The sequence below is a fragment of the Acanthisitta chloris genome, unplaced genomic scaffold (assembly GCF_000695815.1).
Source record: "Acanthisitta chloris isolate BGI_N310 unplaced genomic scaffold, ASM69581v1 scaffold4397, whole genome shotgun sequence".
NCBI lineage: Eukaryota > Metazoa > Chordata > Aves > Passeriformes > Acanthisittidae > Acanthisitta > Acanthisitta chloris.
Genome location: NW_008681950.1, coordinates 10,806 through 32,879, shown reverse-complemented (window position 1 = coordinate 32,879; position 22,074 = coordinate 10,806). Strand labels below are relative to the sequence as shown.

Here is a 22,074-nt window from a genome sequence, read left to right as displayed (position 1 = left end):
CTGTCTCATGCTCACAAGTTGCCTATTGGGCATCTTAAAAGTTTTCTCTGGGTTTTTCTGGGGAAGAAAAGAAAAGCTGTACTTACTGATTTTAGTGTTTTTGCTCCAACTGAATCCACAAAGTTCACTGGGGTGAAATCCAGAATCAAAGAGTGAATGCTTGTTTTGGGCTCCACAAAATGTTCATGCTCGTCAGGAGACACGTCTGGTGCACTAGAATCTGCAAATTTTCCATTCACAGGTAACTCATCATCTGCTATCTCATGTTTTGCACTTGCTTCTACATCATTAGTCTGGGAGAGAAGATAAATAAAGCTTAATGACAGTCAATGCTTTTTAAGGTAGATCCCCCTCCTCCCCAAGCTCATCTGTCCTTTAACCTCTAGAAGGTGCAGCTCCCAGTCACCACAGAACTTGGCTGTACCTGCACATATACTTAGGTATCTTCATGTATCAAGGTTCATTGTCTTATGCTCAGCCTTTTCAGTCATACACAACCAGCTTAAAGCTGTTACCTCAGGAGTGAATTACATTTCCTTCAAACATTGACACCTGTTCATATATTTTTACTCCATTTCCTTGCCTTATCCCAGCTGATCCTGTCAAGGCAACAGCAATTAGGCTCTCTAATTAGGCCTCATTTTTGTTTGCCATGGTAAAAAGCACATGCCAGCTCCCACCATGGGGGTGAGTTTAAACATGCATAAAATCACAAGCATGTCCCACCCAACCCTTTCAGTGCACCACGCCAGGATCAGCAGTGTGGATGGCACCTTCCTGTTACAGGGGCTGCTCATTTTAATCAATTCTATCCTATCTTATTTCTACATGATTATTTGAAGTGCATGGGGAGGGGCAGAGGCACAGTCCCTCTGATTTCTGCCAACACCACTGCTGAGACAGTAAGACAGTGTGGAGAGGCTCTGTGCTGCTACCTGAAAGGTCCAACACAATTATCCAGCTGTGAGCTCTGATCCTTATGCTGTTCCTTCAGTGACCAGTCCCCACTGCACAGCACCTGCTCCCTAAGCCTTCCCACCTGAGCAGCACTCTGCACCTTGGATAAACCAGAATGGTAACACCACATTAGCCAATAAAGCAGAAGTAAATATTTACTGAAGAACTCACTAGTTTCAACACAGCTTTCTTTCTGAGTTCATTTGCTGCCTTTATTTCCCTGGCATGTCTCTTCTGGGCTTTTCTCCTCGCTGCTAATATGGCACAAGGGTCCACTCCAGTCTGTCATGAGAAGAAAGCACAGTCAGAGCAGATTCAGCTTGTTAGGATGACATTGCAGTATCAACTAGCACTGCATTAATCACTGCCATAGATTTCAACATTGTTCAGCTTCCCTTGGTGGGGGTGAGAAGAGTATAGGAAGGAATAATCTTGGCAAGCACTGTGCTGAGAGAGAGATGCATCTCATTCTTTTCTTGAAGTCAGAGGGTGTCTGTTTCATCCATATGCTGATTTCAGTGCAGAGAGCAAAGGGGAGAGAAGTGCATTTGGACAATAATCACTTGTATCTCGTGTTGTGAGGGTAAGCACCACCCACCTGTTTTGTATAAGAGTCATCATGGGAGCTACAGAAAAATTTGTCAGAAGTTAGTTTGGGTGCCACTGTGTCAGGCAATTCTGTTCCTGCCATTCCCACCAGCCAAGCCACAGGCACACTGTGTGTGCAGGTAATTTGGTGCCCATGAGAGGCATTCAGTGCCCACAGTATTCCACAGTCTTACACTCCAGTAAAGTTAGTCACCCAACAAGCAAGGTTTTACTTCCAGACATTTTGCTTTCAGTTCCTTCTGGAAAAAAGTTTGACCAGTTTGTGCTCTGCAGCCACTAGACTTTCCATTCATGAGCAGCCAGCATTAAGCTGCACTTTGCTTATTCCCTCCCACCACGTTGTTGCTTCCTAAGAGAATTTGTAGTTGTCTGGAGGGTCACCTTCTCATCTTTTACTGATCACCAGGGGCCACAGGCTGAGAAGCACTAGGGGCTACACTAAAGGAGCTGAAAGATGAGCATGTTTCAGAAGCCAGTTTGAATTTTCAAGACAGACATTGAAGAATTTACTTGACTCACCTTTTTCTTCAGTGCACTTGTGTACGACTCGCTGTTCGCAAAGTAAAGTGATGTGTTGGCCTGAAATATTTTTATTCCAGGATATTCTTTAACCTAGGGAAGATAATGGATGTACACAGTTAAACAGAAGAAAAGCAAGACTCACAAAGATGCAACAGCACAACAGCCAACCCTGAGTGGCTCTCAGCATGTGTTAAAGAAGGTTGGCACTGTCATGAGCAAAGCCAACCAGAAGATCAGAACCTTTCCCTTTCCCAGTGTAATACTGCACATCATCAATGCCTTGTAACTTTTCCTCTTTATAACAACCAAACATACAGCTATAAAAAGCAATTAAATATTTGCAGTGTTCTGGTGCTGCTACCTGCAGCTGGTATTACCATAAAGAAATGATGCAGATCTAGGATTGCTTCCTTTTAGCCTCCTTTTTGACAGGCATAATGACTTACTTCTCCGTGTCTCTCTTTTTCTTTCTTGACTTGTCAGGTTCCAAGAAAAGGTCTGTTTAAAACCAAGTTTTTGGCTTTAAACAGACCTTCAGAGAGCTCTTGATATCACTTCTTTCCTCTCCTTTCAGTGCAGTCATTTCTGAACAGGCTGCACTCTGACATTTGGCATGCAAATGCCCTGGCCAGGAGCAGAGATCATCCTGCCACGTGCTGCCAACTCTGCCTTGACACGGGAGGAGGAAATGCTAACCACATTCAGTGTGACAATAATAGTCTCCTCTCCTTTGCATACAGCTGTAAACATGCTCACATGCACTTCTGCTCTGCAGCACAGTCAAAGCAGAACTGCTGGTGGGAGAATGTTTTCAGATTACAGCATCATCTTTTCCCATAGGTTTTACAGACTGGTTGCTCAGCAGAGGGGGATGTAGCCTTCACAGCAGCATCTCAGAACACAGCAGAGAGTGTAGAAAATGTGTCCATGAGTCAGCAGTGTGTCCTTGTGGCTAAAAAGGCCAATGGAATCCTAGGATTCATTAAGAAAAGTATTGCCAGCAGGTCGAGGGAGGTGATCCTGCCTCTCTGCTCAGCCCCAGTGAGGCCACACCTGGAGTACTGTGTCTAGTTCTGGACTCCTCAGGACAAGAGGGATGTGGAGCTCCTGGAGCAGGTCCAGGGGAGGGCAAGGAAGATGCTGAAGGGACTGGAGCACCTCAGTGATGAGGAAAAGGCTGAGGGAGTTGGGCCCGTTCAGTCTTGAGAAGAGATGACTGAGAGGAACCTCATTAATGTACTCAAGTGCATGAATGGGAAGTGCCAAGAGGATGGATCAGACTCTACTCACTTGTGGAAACCAAAACAGCAAGAGTTAAGAGCAAAACTGATGCACAGGAAGCTGCAGTTGCTGTTTGTGGATAAATACAGCATGTTTATATCCATTACACTGACAGAATGTAATCTTTTCACCAACTTTTTGTTGAACAAAATGGCACCTTTTAAGAAGCTAAGTGCAGGTTAAATAGTTGTGCCATTAATCAGGTATATTTAACAAGCCGGGGATGGGTGGAGGCAATGCTCTTTGGAACAGTCTGGGCAATTCTGAAGAACATACATCCAAGTTTGGATCCTGGGTTCCATGAATTCCATGCCATATTGCCACACAAGTCAAGAAGGTGGCCTGGTATGCACTTGTGTACATAGCAGGTTTAGCAGTGATATTCCTACAAACCCATTTTGAATAAGCTAGTGTGATGGCACTAATATAAAAGTCACTTCTCATCACCTCCTGGTCAAGCATATATGCAGCACAAAGAGCTCACATTTTGAAGAAAATAGCTTGTACTACTAAACCCAAGTTTCTTTTCTTTCACTTCAGCCTAGGTGGATGCTCAGCAGACAGCACTGGATGTGCAGTGTGGTAGGGCTAAGCAGCAAATTGCCACAGCTGTCTTTGCTCTACCGCATGAAACTATTCAATGCAGAAGAACACACTCTTACCTCTTCGTAGTCTTCCACATCACAGTAGATGTCAGTGTGAGGAATCTGCCCAAGGATTCTGTACTGAGGGCTGGAGAGAAGTGGAAGCAAATGTTTCAGTATCATTGCTTAAAAAGTGGAAAAGTCAGTGTTCAATACCCATGGAAACTCATTTGAAATGGTCATTCTGCAGGGCCTGGCTGATACAGCATTATCTGATCACAGCCAAATGCAGGGGGTAGTTTATGGCAGGACACAACAAAAAAGAAAGTTTGCTTCTGTCAGTGCAAAACCAATTTCTAAACCTAACACTTTAATGTCATCATTTTCTGAAAAGCCAGAGGCCAAAGCATGCAAAGGTACAGGGTGAATTCTCTACAGCACAAACTGGTGCCACTCCATCAACTATCTTGCAAACATGGAAACTCATACTGGCAGAAAACATTCTGTGGTTTCCAAGAGCCTCTCTGCTCCCAGGCAGATGAATATTCCCAACTCACAAGCAGTGTGACAGCAAAGTACATTACTGTTTGGGTAGCAAGAACAGAACTGTATAGAGATGGCAGAAAAATACTCTTATTTATGCAGAGTGGGAACCTCAGCATTTGCTTTCATTCCAATGCACACCAAAACCAAGTCTTAGACAGTTTCCACCTGGATGTCCCAGACCTTGAGCCCAGAAGCCTCATATGAGAGTTCTGTCCACACAGTCAGGAACTCATTTCACTGTAGACCTGAAAAGCTTCACAGTAAAAGCTTTGTCACTTTGAAGTGATTGGAACAATTCGAAAAGCAGGCACATTTTTTTTATGAATTAGAACTTTCTTGTAAAATCTTCTAATTCATCTACTGATAACCTGACACGACTTCTGTTTGTCTGTGACAGTTAGTGCACATAAAACGAAATCATTTACTGAAATATGCGTTGAGCAGATTTGAAGTTCTAAACTCTGAGCAAAAAAAAAAACCACAAGAGGATTAAGCAGTATAAGGAAAAAAAAAATCTTCTGGTTATTATTGAGAATGCAAGTTCATGCCCTCTAGAAATTTGGTTCTCAGAAAAATAACATGAACCCTGGTTTTGAGATCTATATTAGGAAGCAATTCCTCTACTGAATGCAGTTGAGGAAGGTGGAATGGACTTGTGTTTATTTGCACCCTTTAAACAAACAAAACCACACAGAAAATCAGCCAACACTAATTTTGATAAAGAAGAAATCTGACCTTTGTGTTCTGTAAATAATGGTCATCATTGCAAACGTTACTGCAGTAAGCAAACCATAGTCTAGTCCCAGGAGAAGAGAAGCCACAAAGGCTACCATCCAGATGGCCTGGAACAAAGAAAAGGTCTGAATTAGCAAGCATCCTTTCCTGTTAACAACAAAACAACAGCATAATCCAACCTCAAGACCTTTGTATCACCTCAGTTCAGGAATAGGCTATAATGTAATCCATCATAATATCAGACTGGAATTGCCTTAACCTTTCAGAAGAGTATAAAAGCTTGAGGCACTCTGATATAACATCTGACAAACTGTCACATATTCATTAATGCCCTAAGTCCTGTTCTCCAAGGAATCCTGTGGCACCATCAGACTCCAAATACCTTAGGATAAAAAAGAAATATTCAAGGCCTGCATGTAGCTCTCACTTAGCTCCATCAGCCAGTTCATCCAGGAGAAAAATGCCACCAAAATGTTCCCTCCAATACACTCTTAGTTCTGGTCCACTCCAGCCAGGTTTTTGGCTTGTCTTAAAAGATGGCAAATACCTTCAAGTAGTTTTCTTTGTTACTCTGTGTTCTGAATTCTTCTCAGACATTCCCACAGCCTTCAGCACAGTTCCTATAGCAACACTGCCAGAGCTTTGCTTTTACTGCAACCAAACTATTTCTGACCTGAGTTACAACATTACTGAACAACAACAAAAATATTATTGTCTGCAAGCCCTGGCGTTTCCAGGGTACTTATAGCTCCACATCTCGTGCTCATCTGCAACACAACTCTAATTTGTAACTTCTTGATAAGTTTCTACCCTGTTTTGGGGTAGCACAAATTTTATATAGTAAAGTGGAACAAGTCCAGTGGAGGCCACAAAGTCCATAAGAGGACTGGAACATTTCTCCTGTGAGGACAGGCTGAGGAGGTTGGGGCTGTTCAGCCTGGAGAAGAGCAGGCTGTGTGGAGACCTCATTGCAACTTTTCAGTATCTGAAGGGGCTCCAGAGAAGCTGCAGAAGGGACTCTGTGTTAGGAGCTGCAGTGACAGGACAAGGGGCAATGAGTACAAACTGAAAGAGGGGAAATTAAAATTAGATATCAGGAAGAAGTTTTTTCCTGTGAGGGTGGTGAGACACTGGCACAGGTTGCCTAGGGAAATAGTAGATACCTCAACCCTGGCAGTGTTCACAGCCAGGTTGGATGAAGCCTTGAGCAACCTGGTCTAGTGGGGAGGTGTCCCTGCCACTGATCTGTAAGGTCCATTCCAACCCCTAAAATTCTATGACTCTGTGAAATACATGCACTGAGCTGTGCATTACTCACCAGTTCAATCTTACTGGTTTTCCAGAAGTGTGCAATATCTCCAAACTGCTTAAACATTCCCTTCAGGTTCACCATGACAATTGCAGCCAGCACTGTCTAAGAACATTAGACAAATGCAGTTTTCAGAAGCAAAATAAAGACAATGCCAAACAAGAACTTCAGAGCATCACAAATAACTCTGTTTCTGTGCTTTGTACAGCTGATGTAAATCCAGTAAACAGATGTTCCATTTAAAAATCCACAACCTTTCACATAGCTCAATGGACATACGCTTTTACTGCAGCTGCAGAAATGGCAAGCCAGGCAGTACAGCTGGATTCACTCCTTCCTAGCAAGAGGAATCACATATTCCTGAGCCCCATGCTGCTACACTTATAGCACCTGTAGTGCCTGAAGCAGCTAGACTATAATCTCAAGTTTCTCTACAATATACTGAAACAATTCCTGCCACAGTCATATAGGTGTAACCCAAGGTCCATCTCCTATAAAACAAAACAGGAATTGCATGTCAACCTTTGCTTGTCACCAGAAAGAAAATTGTCTTAGACATCAGAATATGCTTACTCACAGAAATATATTTTTTATACAAGTACAACTGAAGCAAAACCAACTCATTATGATGAGCCATAACCCAGCCCCAACCTTCTCCTAAGCTGAACTATTACCTTCTCTTAAAACACAGGTTTTAGTGATGGACTTGGCTGTGCTGGGTTAATGGTTGGACTCTATGATCTTAGAGGTCTTTTCCAACCTAAAAATTCTGAAGGGGAATTGCTTGAAGGTATCATTCTTATGTTCTAAAGACAGAGTTCTGGATACCCAACATTAAAAACATCAACAACAAGCATGCTGGATCTGTCAAAACACTACTTATTTCTAGGCCAACTTACAGCAAAAATGCACACAAGACTTAAAGGTTTCTGGATCAAGGCCTAACTGTGTTGCTTACTAATCATGGAATCATCAAGGTTGGAGGAGACCCCTAAGATCATCAAGTCCAACCATTAACTTGTCACTGCTGGAACTCCTAAACCCTAAACCATATCCTCCAGTGCCAGATCCAGATGCCTCTTCAACACTTCCAGGGATGGTGACCACCTCCCTGGGCAAACCCATTCCAGTGTCTGAACACTCTAACAGGGAAAACATTTTTCCCAACATCTAATCTGAATCTCCCCTGTCTCAGCTCAAGGCCACACCCTCTAGTCTTCCCACAATCTCTATTTTAAGCAATCCTCAAGGGCCTCTGCTCACTGGCAATGCAATGCCTAACATGCAAAACTCCCTTACCTGTGGAAGTGGTTGAAAGAGGTATCCAATAGCCACAATTACCAACAGAACCATAACTGAAGAGAGAGTACCTGCAATCTGAGCAAAAGAAGCAGAAATTACTTGTAAGTGCCCCCAAGGAGCAATATGACTGATTAGCTAACCCCTCTTGTGCAAGGCTAGCTGGTCAAGAGACTTATGATTCCTCCCAGTCAGCTCCCCCATTCTGGCTGTTGTGCAGCTTTCTATCCTGGCCCAGGCTGGATTTGAAGCCTGGGAAATTCAAGTTATCCCTTCTGTTCCAGGCAGAGAAATATGGCTATCTAGTTAAGCTTCAGACTTTGGAGCTTCAAAAAGCAAACTTGGGCTCAAATTTTGGGTTTACATACCTGAGTTCTTCCACCAGTGCTTTCCTGAACAAGACTCCGAGACATTGAGCAAGTGATTGGAAAGGTTTGGAAAAATGACCCCACAGAGTTGCATATTCCCAAGGCAATAAGTTCCTGTGTTAAGCAACAGAGAAAAAACCCAAAAGGCAGTTATACCTAGCAGCTGTACATATCCATACCTATTAACAAGCACATCTTACTTACAGTGCAACTTTATTGTAGAAAATTAGCTTATTGAACCTTATACTTGTGGTTCTCACAATTTGATGCATGTTAAATCATCTGTTAAATAAAGTCTCTGATGCAATGCTGGAGACATTTCCCATCCCTAAACGCTACAGGAATGAATCAGAGTGAAAATTAAAATGAACGACAGCATTGCCTATTTAAAGGATTTCTTCATCTTGGGGATAATTTGAATTTTAACCCTGAATATACATGAAAAATGGTTTCTCATGCAAACACCATTCTTTGCTTCCCACCCTAAACTATGTGTTTAAAACCATGAGCAGCCTTGCCCGTGTTTCCATGGGAAGTAATCCCTTGCTGTACATGACAAAAACAACATGTGTCCACTGCTTCATCAGAGGATCCCACACGAGAACATCTACCATGAGTGAGATCAGAGCTCCATCTACCTCAGTACTGAGGCCTAAGAAAGGATTTGCTTGTAATGAAGCCTCCCCAGATTACTCTGCATCCTGCTACTGTAACAGTGATTTCAGTCATACATTTTGAATAGTTTTCAATGAGTTTTTCTCTTTGCATTTGTACAACCCTTTTCCGACTCATTTAAATGCTCTGCATGCACTGCATACTGGGACAAGGAGTTCTACAGCTTAACACCCAGGTGAAGCAGCATCTGGCACCTCCTGAGGAAAGGACCTAGATGCTTCACTCAGGTCAGTGATGATTACTTTAACACAAATAGAGCTGATGCCATTCATGTAGCTACGGATTTGTCCTCTTCTCTCTTTGGGTGACAGAGAATGATGACACAAATGATGAGATTCATCTAGCCAGATGTAAAACTCTGAGGTAAAAGGAATTTACACTCCATTTACTGTCAGAGGAAGACAATAATTTTGAGAAGGGGGAACAGCTGATCTGTGCTGTGTCAGGTGTGTGCTCTAGGAAATGTGTTACAGCAGGTGAACTCTCTGTCTCCCTTGACACCACAATGATATCAACCAATAATCCAATTGCAATATTGATTCTAAATTGCACAGGAAGGACAGAGTAGGTGAGGATGGCATATCATTTTAATTTTAGGGAGTCTCTAAGCACAGTCTTCAAGGAGTTCCTAAACACAGTCTTTATCACTCAACTCATGATCAGAATGCTATGTATGGACAGGGCCAACTGCTGCCCCAGAAAACGACAAGTTGCCTATTTGCAATGGGTGGGAATAAAAAGAAACTATAAACCATAACTGGAATTTCTAAACTCTAGAGAATAATTCTTTGACACATAAGGCACTGCATTCATCACATGGGAACTCTATGATTTGCTCAGTTACAGAAAGCAGAGAAAATGTAGCTGCTCATCAGGATAGTGAAGCCAAGTAATGTCTGTCCCAACAATTAATATTCATGCATATGTCCAAGTCTAACAGAGGCAAGTTCCCAAAAGTGAAACTGGGTTATTAAAACATAGCCAGAAGAAGAACTTAAAATAATTTCTGGCACTTAAATGTGTAGCCTGTCCAAACTTGATCTGATTCCACTATTAAAAAACTCTCATTTTTGTTAACATCCCACTCTAACTACAGAACAAAGGTGCTAATGAGAATTTTCAACAAAGCAACTCCACCACTTTTACCTGATTCCCATTGATGGTGTAGCCATGTTTAAGGGCAAAGATCTTGGCCATTGATACAGCCATTGAAAATCCAACTATTGCTATTGCTACTGCATCCACAAATACTGCTGGGATGAGCTGAACCTCGGGAACTGCTGGTGCACGTAACCTTGGAGATGAAATAAATATTTACAAATTACTATAATAAAAGCTACATTCAATACAGAAAAGATAAAGCTTTAATAGGAATGTACCATCCCTACCCTTGAGGAATATTCCCAACAACATCCACTTTGTATGAATCTTTCAGGTTCATTCCAGCCGAAACTCCCGTGCCAATAATGACCTAAAAATCCAGAAACACAATTGTAAATATCATCTAGACAGAGATAAAGTCACCTGAAGAAACAGAAAGATTAGCTGATTATGAGTAAAACACATAAGGGGTTACATTTATCTGCCAATCACTTTCTTAAGAATAAGGGGCTAAAAAAGCAGATAAAATGGAGGAAGTATCATGATTTTCCCTCCATCATGTCCAACACCCCCTGATTTATGTAAGTTTTTTTTTGAAACAGTTAAAGGGAACATGCCATGGCATGATCTGAATCACTCAAATTCCCTTGGCCCGAGCCAAGCTCAGGCAGATTAGTGTCCTGGAAAAATTAAATGCGTGGATATTCATGCCTGTGTGCACTGCCATATTTCCATGCTGATGGAACAGCAGAGAAAGGAACAGGTGTAACATTGCTTTGCCTCTTGCTTTCCTATCAAACAATACCCTAGTACACCACCTCCATCATCTCTCACCAGCACCACTTTTCTTTGTTCCTTCTATCTAGATTATGCCCATACCTTCAGTTATTCCCTATCTGGACTCCAGTTTTGTGCAGGTTGTTTGAGAGTTCTAGTTATCCAAGAATTCATTTTTAAATGCAAGGCTATCTGAGATGTAGATGTTGTGTGTATTAAGATAGTCTGTTTTATCCATGTATTTTAGAATAGTTGTTTGAAACAGAATCAGTGCTGCAGTCAGTTGTCTCAGAACCAGAGAAAGGAAGGATGAGTAGTAAGTCCTGCTGGTTCCTGCTCTTCTTTCTACTACTGCATTATAAAAAGTGAGCAAGCCCTGCAGAACCTCTGAACAGGCATCTTAAAGCATCTTCTTCAGGAGGAGGTTCTGACCTCTCGGACTCTGAGGCATCTCGTGCAGGGAATCATTCAGGTGCCCAAACTCCCAGACAGAGTGGGTTTTACAACCAACCCCATTGCCATGGAGTCTGTGGGTGTTCAACTGTTTTTCAATTCTTCTTTGGGACTTTACACCTACCTGTCAGTCGTTAATTTTAAGAGTATTCAAACCTCCAACTGGATCAAGGCTCAAATGAATTGTGTTCAAGGGAAGTTGGTCTAAAGCTCAGTAAGACATGACAGAAAATGATAAAGTTTCTACAGTTTTAGAATAGCTACAGAATTTAGCTACAGAATTTCACAACTGGCTTACCACAATGATCTCCATAGGAATAGGAACTGGGAGCTTCTTCTTAAACCGGAGATTGATCTCCTTGCCAATCAGCAGCAGAACAATGCACGTTAGTCCAACAATCAATGCAGCAACATTGGTTGTTTTTATCTTTGAAAGCACAGCAGCTATGCTCTGTAACACAACAGAAGCATCACAATTATTCCACAAAAGAGCAAATTCTACACTGCTTTTCACCTGTGGTTTTATTCTGCACTTATAAGCACCGTGAACCTCAGCAAAATCCCCATTGTTCCCACAAAGCACAGAAGATCAGAGTATCTCAGTGAGAGAGATGCACTTGAACTCATTTACAATATCAGTCTTCCTCAAAGGAGGTACAAATTTGGAGAAAAAACTTTAATGAGGGAAAAAGTCTAAACTAAACATCTCTTACCCTCAACATTTTCACACATATTTCACAGTGGCAGCTTCCTGAAAACAATAAATGCAAACTCCTAATACCTTCAAATATTCTTCGGCAAGTCACATCTACTTAGAGCTGCATAAACCATTCTAAAACAATAAAGCTGCTGATACAACCATTGAGGTTACCATAACAATATGATTTAATAACACTGAACTTACAACACTGCTGAACTGGCCATTATTCCAAATACCTTTTAATTGAAGACACTATTAAAAGGGTGTTAGAAAAGAAAGGTTCCTGGAACACACAAGTTGCTAGAGGGTAAATGATTCCCCTATCAATTACTCCCATTAAAAGGGTGTTAGAAAAGAAAGGTTGCTGGAACATACAAGTTGCTAGAGGGTAAATGGTTCCCCTATCAATTACTCCTCCTTCTTCTACTGTATTAAAACAAACAAACAAATAAATAACCACTTAAATGGTCTTTGAAAGAAAATGAATACACCCTTCTTTAAGCAGATGGAAAATTACACCAACTGTCAGGGTACTATACATTCAAGATGTCCTGATAGTATAGATCTTGAAAGTAGACCTTCCCTCCTACTTGTCTGGCAATGTCTGGTTCCCAGATTAGTGAACTAAAGAGCAAATTTGGGAATAAATCTTTCCTGCAGATTTGTTTCCAGAAGGTTTGTTGTATCTGCACAAATATACAAGAAGATTCCCATGAAGTATTTTCTGTAGCCTACATGTAGTCAAAACCCTGAAGCTTCGTTATTGCTGAGTCTGCTCAGAAGCTTAGGTTTTCATGGACATCTGAGATCTTCCCTTTTCTTCCACTCAGGAGTGGAAAGGTATTGAGAATAACATTTCCCAGCTTTGCAAAACTTGCCTGGTCTACAGTGAAGCATTTAGAAGCACATTTTTTCCCCAGTGTACAAGAGATTTGTTTCAATGAACATGATCTGTTCATATTACAAAGCTACCTTCAGCAGAATCCTAGAATCTGCCCCTCTCAAACCATGCTGTTCTACCAAGTCATACTTAAGCTGCACTTCAAGATATCCATATATTGATATGGTACTTAAAGACCTCATACCCAGTTTTCAGTACTGAAGCATTATTCTATTTGGTGCCTAGATCCAGACAAGGCAGAATTTGCATGTTTAGTAAATGTAGTTACTCACATAGATAACTGAGAGGGGTCCACTGTACCGGCTGGTCTTGACGCCAAGGAGATACTTTAGTTGAGAAGTAAAGACATGAACTGCAGCTGCAGTAGTAAAGCCTCTCACCAGAGGCTCCGTGAGATAGATGGCCACAAATCCAAATCGAAGGAGACCTAAACACAACTAATGAAGAAGAGAAGTATTTACCACATGACTCCCACTGAATCCTGAACATCAGCACACAAAACACAGGACAGCTCTTTCCCAGTGCCCAAGCAAGATCAGACAAACCTGACCTTGGCTTTCCTAAGCCACAAGATCAGACAAACCTGACCTTGGCTTTTCTAAAGCCATAGCTCAGTAAGCAGCTATCAATGCACTGAATCTTCCATGTCATGGGCAGGTGCAACATAGGCTATGGGTGAACATATGTGTATGCATTTATGGGCAGAGTACAGAACATCAGGTTAAGTTTTTCTAATGGGATAGAAAAAAACAAAAGGGGAGAAGGTCCCTTTTTTTTACCAGTCCAGCTAAAATGCCAGACAAAGACATACTCCAGTGTATCCTCCAGCCAAGGGCAACGAGGCTCAAAAAAGGTCTGGGAAACATCTCATATGAGGAAAGGCTGAGGGAGTTGGGTTTGTTTAGCCTTGAGAAGAGGCTCAGAGGTGACCTCATGGCTCTCTACAACTCTCTGACACAGGGTTGGAGAGAGGTAGGGGATGGTCTCTCCTGCCATGGCTGCAAGGAGAGGACTAGAGGGAATGGCCATAAACTGAGACAGGGGAGAGTCAGATTAGATGTTAGGAAAAATGTTTTCCCTGTTAGTGTGTTCAGGCACTGGAATAGGTTGCCCAGGGAGGTGGTGGAGTCAGCATCTCTGGAAGTGTTGAAGAGACATCTGAATCTAGCACTGGAGGATGTGATTTAGGGTTTAGGGGTTCCAGCAGAGTGGCAGGTTAATGGCTGAACTCGATGATCTTAGAGATCTCATCCAAGCTTGATGATTCTATGATCCCTCCCCACTTCTGTTATGTGGCTGCCATAAAACAGCCTCTATTCTGCACAGTGAAGTGCTGAAACACAAGTCTACTGAAAGCAGATCCACCAGGATCCTGCAACCCTTGCAACTGCAAGTCTAGCAGCAGCATGTGAACATGCCTTTACTGCAACCTGCAAGCACATACCTGGATAATTCCTGAAAGGAAGGCGAGAGTCACGGCTACCTGCACCCTCTTGGTGTCCCTAGCATTGTAATAATCAAAGAGATCTGTACTATTAGTAGAATTATTGTTCACAGAAATCATTTCATCAGGCACTTCTCTCACAGCAACACCACCAACCATCATACTAACCACAGCAAAGGTGCCTGAAATAAGAGGGAAAGGAAAACAACTGGTTAAAATCCTGGGAAGTTTTTTATTTAGGAACAGTTCTTGATAAGAGATATATAGAATTAAACTAAAATAGAGTTTTCTACCTAAATAATGTATTCTTTAGTCCCCAAATCTGCTCCAGTGTTCAGCACCATTAAAGCTATTTGGATGGTAAATTTATACCTCTGTGGTAAGTGAACACCATCGTTTTTTTCTGTCTTGGTTTCTACTATGCAAATTAAAGACCCATCCTGGCCATTACAGACAGTTGACTGCAGAGATGAAATTATAGTTCAGAAGTGCACAGCACACATTTCTAGATCTAATCTGATAAAAGATGCTCTTATATTCCTTCCTAAGTAGAATGGATACATTAACAATACATTAACAACATGCTGCTTATGTTTGACACATTTGTGTTTCTCCTATACATTTCAATTCAAATTTATGGGAAAACAACTACACTTTCTATTGCTCCAATTTAATCTTTTACACCTTCATTAAACACACACACAGATTTTCAGTCATCCATACAGATGTACCTATGGATATGTGCTTGGAGGTTCCAAAAAAAGTATATAGAAAAACAGGATAAAATGAAGAATATAGGCCAAATACTGGGGGAACAGCTGCCAGCAAAGCATAGGCTAAACCTGGAAAACAGACACAAATATCCATGTTAAGCAAACAACAAATAGAAACCATCTGACACAAAGGGATTTAAGCCTATTAAAATTGAACTTGCCTAATAGGAAATCTATTGACTTGTCTATTGAGAGGTTTAAGAAACAGGAGGTGTTGCAGGGAATACTCTATAAAATATATAATACTCTAGGACAGTGCCTAGAAACATGATGGGTTGAGTCAGGAAACCAAAGTCTCTAATTACAGGCACTGCAGGTGTGTGTGTGTTTGTGTGTCCATCTGTGCACCTGTGCAGATTACAGGCACTGCAGGTGTGTGTGTGTGTGTCCATCTGTGCACCTGTGTACTCACTGTTTTGCCTTTGGGGATGGAAGTACTTCTTAATAGCCAATAAACACTTTTTGTTGCCTTTGTTTCCATCTGTCAAAGACTGTAAACACCCAAACCCTCATAACCAGTGGGACATTTTGATTTTCTCCTCCTATTCTGATCATGTCTGTCATGTAACCTATAACTGATTAAACACTTCCCTCCTCCCTCACCCCAGAACAACGGGGATGGCCTAACAGTTTGTGTTTTCACAGTTTGTGTTGATGGCCTAACAGTTTGTGTTTTCACAGAACATGCTTCAAAATGCTATTCTGGGAACCATTTCTTACAATCTGTAAGGTCATAGACTCATAGAATTTTAGGGGTTGGAATGGACCTTATGGATCATCTAGTCCCAACCCCCTGCCCTGGGCAGGGACACCTCCCACCAGAGCAGGTTGCTCAAGGCTTCATCCAACCTGGCTTTGAACACTGCTGGAGTTGGGTCATAGAGCTTATACAGCCTGGTATTCTTCCCAAAAATTAAGTCCTTTTTGTCATTAAGGCCTGTCCAGTTCCACACAGTGGAAGTGCAATTCCCACCATTCCTGTCTGTAGGGGAGGCTGGCCAGCAGAGCAATGGAGCTGTGGGGAAACAGCTCAAAGGACACCAGGGACAGACACCTCTCACAGAGTTCCCCCTCTTCATGACTCAGCGTGTGTTTATCATGGGACCAGGTTCATTTCAGCAGCACATGGTGTGCACCATGTGATATGGCACGTAACTGTCCCAAGCAGTTCCAGCAAAATCAGTAGTTCTACATGGCTTGTGTTAATGAGAATTAGACACCAGAAAGGAACAAATGGGCCTCAAGAAGAAAACACCGTGTCCTGGCTTGGCTTGGTTTTTCTGCACCTTTACAAGTGTGGGCTGGTAATAACCCAAGGAAGCTGTGTATTCTTACCACACTTGGGCAGGCTGGTCCAAGTTAGGACTAAAAAGCTCAATGGTCCAGTGCAAATTACAAAAGGAAGCAATGGTTCACCCACCATGGAGAGCCAGTGATACTCAGCCACCTCCCCCTATTAATTTAAATTGGGAGACAAAGCATCAGGTTACAATAACTAAACCAGGAAGGATCTTCTGTGCCATCCAAGCATTCTTGTGCAGTGTAATTGCTCATGCCCTGAGCAATGTCTGAGTCTTAACCAAGAACTCATGTTCCTATCAGAACTGGATTGATGGTATTGTTTATTCTCTTGCAGCCACAAGCTCTTTATTAAGTACTTCTGAAACTCATCCCACATGTATCTGAGGACTAGAGGGAATGGTCATAAGCTGAGAGAGGGGAGATTCAGATTAGATGTTAGGAAAAATGTTTTCCCTGTTAGGGTGTTCAGGCACTGGAATAGGTTGTCCAGGGAGGTGGTGGAGTCATCATTCCTCTAGGTCTGGAGACATCTGGATCTGGTGCTGGAGGATATGGTTTAGGGTTTAGGGGTTACAGCAGTGGCAGGTTAATGGCTGGACTCCATGATCTTAGAGGTCTCCTCCAGCCTTGATGGTTCTATGATTCTGTATTCCCTGACCCCAAGGCTACCTCTGATGACACCAGTATCAGCAAAACACCCTGTATTATAACAGCCTGGCCTTTAATACAGTGATGAACTTAAAAGTCCAAGTGACCAGAACTGAAAATCAGTGGTTTCAAAACTGGGAGGGTGTGTCTATGTGAAGTTCCTGATCTGAATACCCTTTTATCCCTTTTCCTTCTGGCATTTTTAAAGGCTGACAGTGCCAAGGAAATAAAGAGATATTGACTTGACATGAGGTCATGGCTTGAACACCATGGTCATTGTAGTTCTGCCTGGAATGATTCCCAGGCTTCTTTGAACTCACTCTTGCTAAAATTACATCCATTCCAGAAAAATAAAAGTTCAACTTCTGTCTTTTTAGAAAGGGAAAGATTAGGAGCAGTTTAAAGGCATGTTTGCAGTCATCAATTGAATAATGTTTACTTTAAAACAGAGCCACAAAATTAAGTATAAAGTTCACTGCTGACCACTTAAATTTCATTGTCCTTACCTGGTCATGACATAAATTATGTTTCAGTATGAAACTGGTAATGATTGTGTCTAGTATATGAAGATTTGCCTGACACTTAACCACATTTAAGATAAGTTGATGCTTACATGCATGGAAAAAAAAAACACCCTTAATTATAAAATTTACACAAAACCAGGAAGCCACAGAAATAAAGAAATCTACTGCACAGACTAAGTTAGGACATGTCATTATTTTAATGGTTACCACCTATTAAAATCCAGTCTTCTTGGATTTATAGATTAATTTTTCAGACGTGCCTCAGTCTGAAGTGGAACAAGTGAGGTGCAAATATGAAGTCAATGCACAAATAAACTTACATATGCTTAATTACCTCACCCTTAGCATTAGGACTCCTCTGGACAGGGCTCTGCACTAATCAAAGAACTCCCTCTACTTCAAGGCCTCCTGGGAAAACCTACTGGGACTGGGGCAGCTGTTGTCAAGCTGCCATTCCTGGAGATTTTCAGTCTTGTTCTAGAAGATATTTTGATTTGTTTCCACCATGTAAATCACTGCCCACTAGAATCATAGAATCATCAAGGTTGGAGGAGACCTCTAAGATCATGGAGTCCAGCCATTAACCTGTCACTGCTGGAACCACTAAACCCTAAACCAGATCCTCCAGTGTCAGATCTAGACACCTCTTAAACACTTCCAGTGATGTTGACTCCACCACCTCCCTGGCCAATATTCCAGTGTCTGAACACTCTAACAGGGAAAACATTTTTCCTAACATCTAATCTGACTCTCCCCTGTCTCACCTTATGACCATTCCCCCTAGTCCTGTCTCTGCAGCCATGGCAGGAGAGACCACTACTATGGTTCCAGCTTAAACTGGTGGCTTCTAGCCTTGAAAGAAAATAAAGGGGAATCAGTCTTTGAATTCTTTCAAGTTCTTTTGTGGTTGAATTTAGTTTGGTTACTTAGCAGCCGTTGCTCTCCTGAAACATAATTTGTATATGTCTGTTGGATATTGCTACCCTTGGTAGGAAATTTGCTATGACTTTCAGGGAGACAATCAGCAGAAGTCTAGACATGCACTTAAATTGGGAAAAGTTGTTCTGAGAGCTGTGGATATTGATCACAGAGGAAGCTTCTTTCAGAGTTTGCTGCATATCACTGACATGCAGTTTTCAGGGAATCATCATTTCAGGCTGGTGTGCAGAATGCCACACTGATCTCCACACACAATCTGAGATACACATCCTGTTCTCAGGAGCACCTGCTGCAGGAAGACAAGCATCACCATAAAAGCACACACAGAAAAAGCAAAGAAGGGCTAATTAAATCCAGAGGTACACTCACCTTGAGGAAGCTGCATAACCCCAGTGCTTATACCTGAGATGATGTCTCCTAGTAAGTATTCCTTCACTGGGTAACGGGGAAGCCATTTCAAAATTGGTAAGAAACTGTAAAGATGAGACTTGGCTTTCTTAGATGAACAACTGAAAATACAAAGCAGAAGGAAAGTTAGACACTGGCAGGGGACAAATAGGCTGAAAAAACTCTCTCTCATCCCTATGCAGGAAAAAACCTCTGTTAAAGGCAGGCTCAGACTCCTGATGACAGTAATTTCTGGATAAAGTTTAAGCACAAGCAACTATGCCTCCAGTTAATTTAGCCCTTAATCACATGCTGGTGATGTTCTCAAACCTTATGGAAGTGGAGAAGAGAATGACAATCTTGTGAGACTGGAGGTCAGTGGGAAGCGAAACTGTTCCAGTCCATGCACGATTGAGCAGTCACACAACACTTCTTGCTGAGATCATTGCTAGTGACAATCCCCTGAGGATAACTTGCTTTCTGATAGTGGCTTTCCCTCATCAGAATACTCTGCATTTCCCATTAACTATTTGTGTGCGTTATACTTTTTTGATCATAACATTTTATATTATTATGCTTTCAAAAACCAGCATCTATTAATTGCACTAGTACTTGTTATTATCACTGCTAGTACTGATAGGCTAACTTTAAGGCTATTTGAGAACATAACCCTTCTTCACCCTGAAAGGAAAGGCACTGAAGCCAACAGCACTGATCCTTGTGGCTCTTAGCAGTTATTAACCTTTTGAAACCCTGACTCATGACAAATGAGTAGAGCCTGGAAGCAAATATCTCTATCCAGTACTGCCATGCATCATACTTTGATTGTACTGTGGTAAGTTTAACCTTGGGTAAAAACATAACACTAGGAATGTATAAATGCTTTTCTGTGTAGGGACACTGCAAGAGAACTGCAGAGATTTGTTAGCATTTCTGAATCCTCATGGGACTAAGCTGCATGGTTAAGCAGCTTGTTGCTACAAGTGAGATGAACTAGGGTCATCCACACTTCTGCATGTTTAACAAGACTCTATCCCAAGAATTCACAGCTCAATAGCATTTTGATCCACGTATCTTTTCATTCAGGACAAATAAGTTTTTTGAGGTGGAATTAGATGCCTTTACAATTAAAGGTCATTCCACAAACCAAAGCAAACCTCCAAATGTCAAATTATGTGAACAGGAATATTTTATAGAAAAGCAATCAGGCAGAAATCGTTTGTTGTCCTGCAGAACAAGGTTTGGGCAAGAAACTGAATAACTCTGCACATGAAGCATGGATAAATGTAAAGCTAATGAGAACTTAACTACAGCAAGTTTCTTTTCACTATCCTCTGGCACCACAGAGCAAGAGAAGCACAGTTAAAGACAGTTCATGTGTAACAAGATGATACTTAGATTCCAGTTAGTTAAAAGCTACAGAATGCCTTTAGTAAGTCCTTATCAGACTAACAATTCATATTCCTTCACAGCTTTCATACATCTCCATTCTTCTTCTGTAAAGGATCCTGTGAAGCACAAATTTGGCCCTAAGTATTTCCATGTAAAAAGGACATATATTTTTCTGAGTCTTATGAATTCATGTCACATGATTTGACTAATAATTCACACTCTTATGCTGCATATTTTTCCTTTGCACTTTGATGAAGGCAATTCAACTAATTTATCTGACACTTTCTAATACAGCTATATATTAACATTAAAAGCACATATACAACTTCATCAGTCTTGTTGAATAATCAAAGTAGAATTAGTGTTTTTAGCTTTTAGGTTTCTTTGAAGACATTACCAGCTATGTGCATGAATGAATTAAGAATAAGAATATTTCTAACCTGTATAATAAAGATAAGACAAAAAAAACCTTACCGACAAGAATGTGCAATCTTCTGCCTTAAAGTCTGAGGTGTTTTTTCTCGCCGGTGCAGCTGTCCTTGCAGGAGCTCTTGGTTATATACTGGTCTCTCCACACAATACCTCTGGGTCTGCTCAAGACATGCTTCATGTTCTTGAGCATGTTCCATAGTTGATCTCACAGAGCAGGAGCCAAGGAAGAACAGTTCCACAGACTCCACCAAAAAACCTGGTTGCAGACAAAACAAGTTTTTTAACCTCAGATTTGGCATTTCCTTTCAAGTAATGTATTTGGACAAGCTAGAGCCAAGAACTGTGACTGCAGTTGAATGAAATAGGCTGAAGCAGCAGTAGAAACAATAAACCATACTTTAGTATATGGAAGCCATTAATTTATGGCTCTCTTGGGTAAAGAAAGCTTTTGCATTAATTACTCTGTGAATAATAGCCAGAACAAAATTGGAAGGTTATATCCATCCTTATCTGGATTTTCCCTCACTTTTTAAAGCACATGTCACTGTTGGAGGGAGATTATTGCTGCGTTACTTCCTGCTTACTCACAAACTGGCACATCCATCTTCAAAAGACAACTCTGATTTCAACACTGAGAAAGCCACTTTTTTCTTCCAGCTAGCCAATAGCTTCCTACATCCATTCCCCTGCTTTCTCCTCCATTTCAGAAGCTTCTTTTCCCAGACAGCTTCTCAAGGATGCACAATTCACCACTTTCAACCAGTTATTATTCCAATGGATGTGCCACTTACTGCTATTCTCACTACAACAGTAAATCAGGAGATTTTAAAACCAGCCAGAAGGTTTGTACACATCTATTTGTCTGCCTGATTCAGTGCCATAAACATCTTCACATGTTTAGGAGATACTCTGCTAATTCCTTTGCCCCGTGTTGGTTGCTTCTAGAAATATTGGGCAAGAAACATAACTCCAAATGATGAGGAAAATGACAGGACTGTTATGTTGTTAAGCAGAGATGTTGGCTAGTGCCACACTTGACGACAGAACATGAGTGCAATGGGAAACAGAGCCATAATTGTGAACAAGGCCCTTGGGCTCAAGTCCAGCAAGTCACTTAAGCATGTGTTTGCCTTCATCCAAGGGCGCTAACCCAGGGTGTTCAGTTTTTAGCTGTGCATCAATACTTTCCCAGAAAAGGGTTACCACACAGGAATTAAACAAATTACTACTAAACACTCAGACAGAGCTAACCATGATTGGCCCAAGGTTCTGAGTCAGCAAGTCCAGCCTCACCAGCAGCAAAATACCAATATTGCTATCTAAGCCTTCAGTATGATGAAGGTGCTGGAATTTTCCACTCAGGTCTTGCTAGTCTCTGTCTCCTAGCAGAGACACAGCCTAGCATCAATTCAGTCC

The 22,074-nt window shown here is 41.6% G+C and overlaps 1 protein-coding gene across 1 annotated transcript in view; it reads right to left on the bottom strand.

The window, feature by feature from the left end:
• SLC26A5 (solute carrier family 26 (anion exchanger), member 5) overlaps nucleotides 1-20,910 on the bottom strand; it is a 22,374-nt gene extending 1,464 nt beyond the window's left edge. Inside the window, exons 1-16 of the mRNA XM_009078286.1 lie at nucleotides 20,701-20,910; nucleotides 18,817-18,956; nucleotides 14,993-15,103; nucleotides 14,262-14,443; nucleotides 13,090-13,254; nucleotides 11,515-11,667; nucleotides 10,274-10,356; nucleotides 10,032-10,179; nucleotides 8,211-8,324; nucleotides 7,843-7,920; nucleotides 6,553-6,648; nucleotides 5,235-5,341; nucleotides 4,032-4,101; nucleotides 2,086-2,178; nucleotides 1,117-1,239; nucleotides 87-293 (exon numbers count right to left, since the gene is read on the bottom strand). Coding sequence (XP_009076534.1) covers nucleotides 87-293; nucleotides 1,117-1,239; nucleotides 2,086-2,178; nucleotides 4,032-4,101; nucleotides 5,235-5,341; nucleotides 6,553-6,648; nucleotides 7,843-7,920; nucleotides 8,211-8,324; nucleotides 10,032-10,179; nucleotides 10,274-10,356; nucleotides 11,515-11,667; nucleotides 13,090-13,254; nucleotides 14,262-14,443; nucleotides 14,993-15,103; nucleotides 18,817-18,956; nucleotides 20,701-20,855 — 2,025 coding nt within the window. The 5' untranslated portion in view covers nucleotides 20,856-20,910. The remainder of the gene's footprint in view (nucleotides 1-86; nucleotides 294-1,116; nucleotides 1,240-2,085; nucleotides 2,179-4,031; nucleotides 4,102-5,234; nucleotides 5,342-6,552; nucleotides 6,649-7,842; nucleotides 7,921-8,210; nucleotides 8,325-10,031; nucleotides 10,180-10,273; nucleotides 10,357-11,514; nucleotides 11,668-13,089; nucleotides 13,255-14,261; nucleotides 14,444-14,992; nucleotides 15,104-18,816; nucleotides 18,957-20,700) is intronic.
• Nucleotides 20,911-22,074: the final 1,164 nt, after the last annotated feature.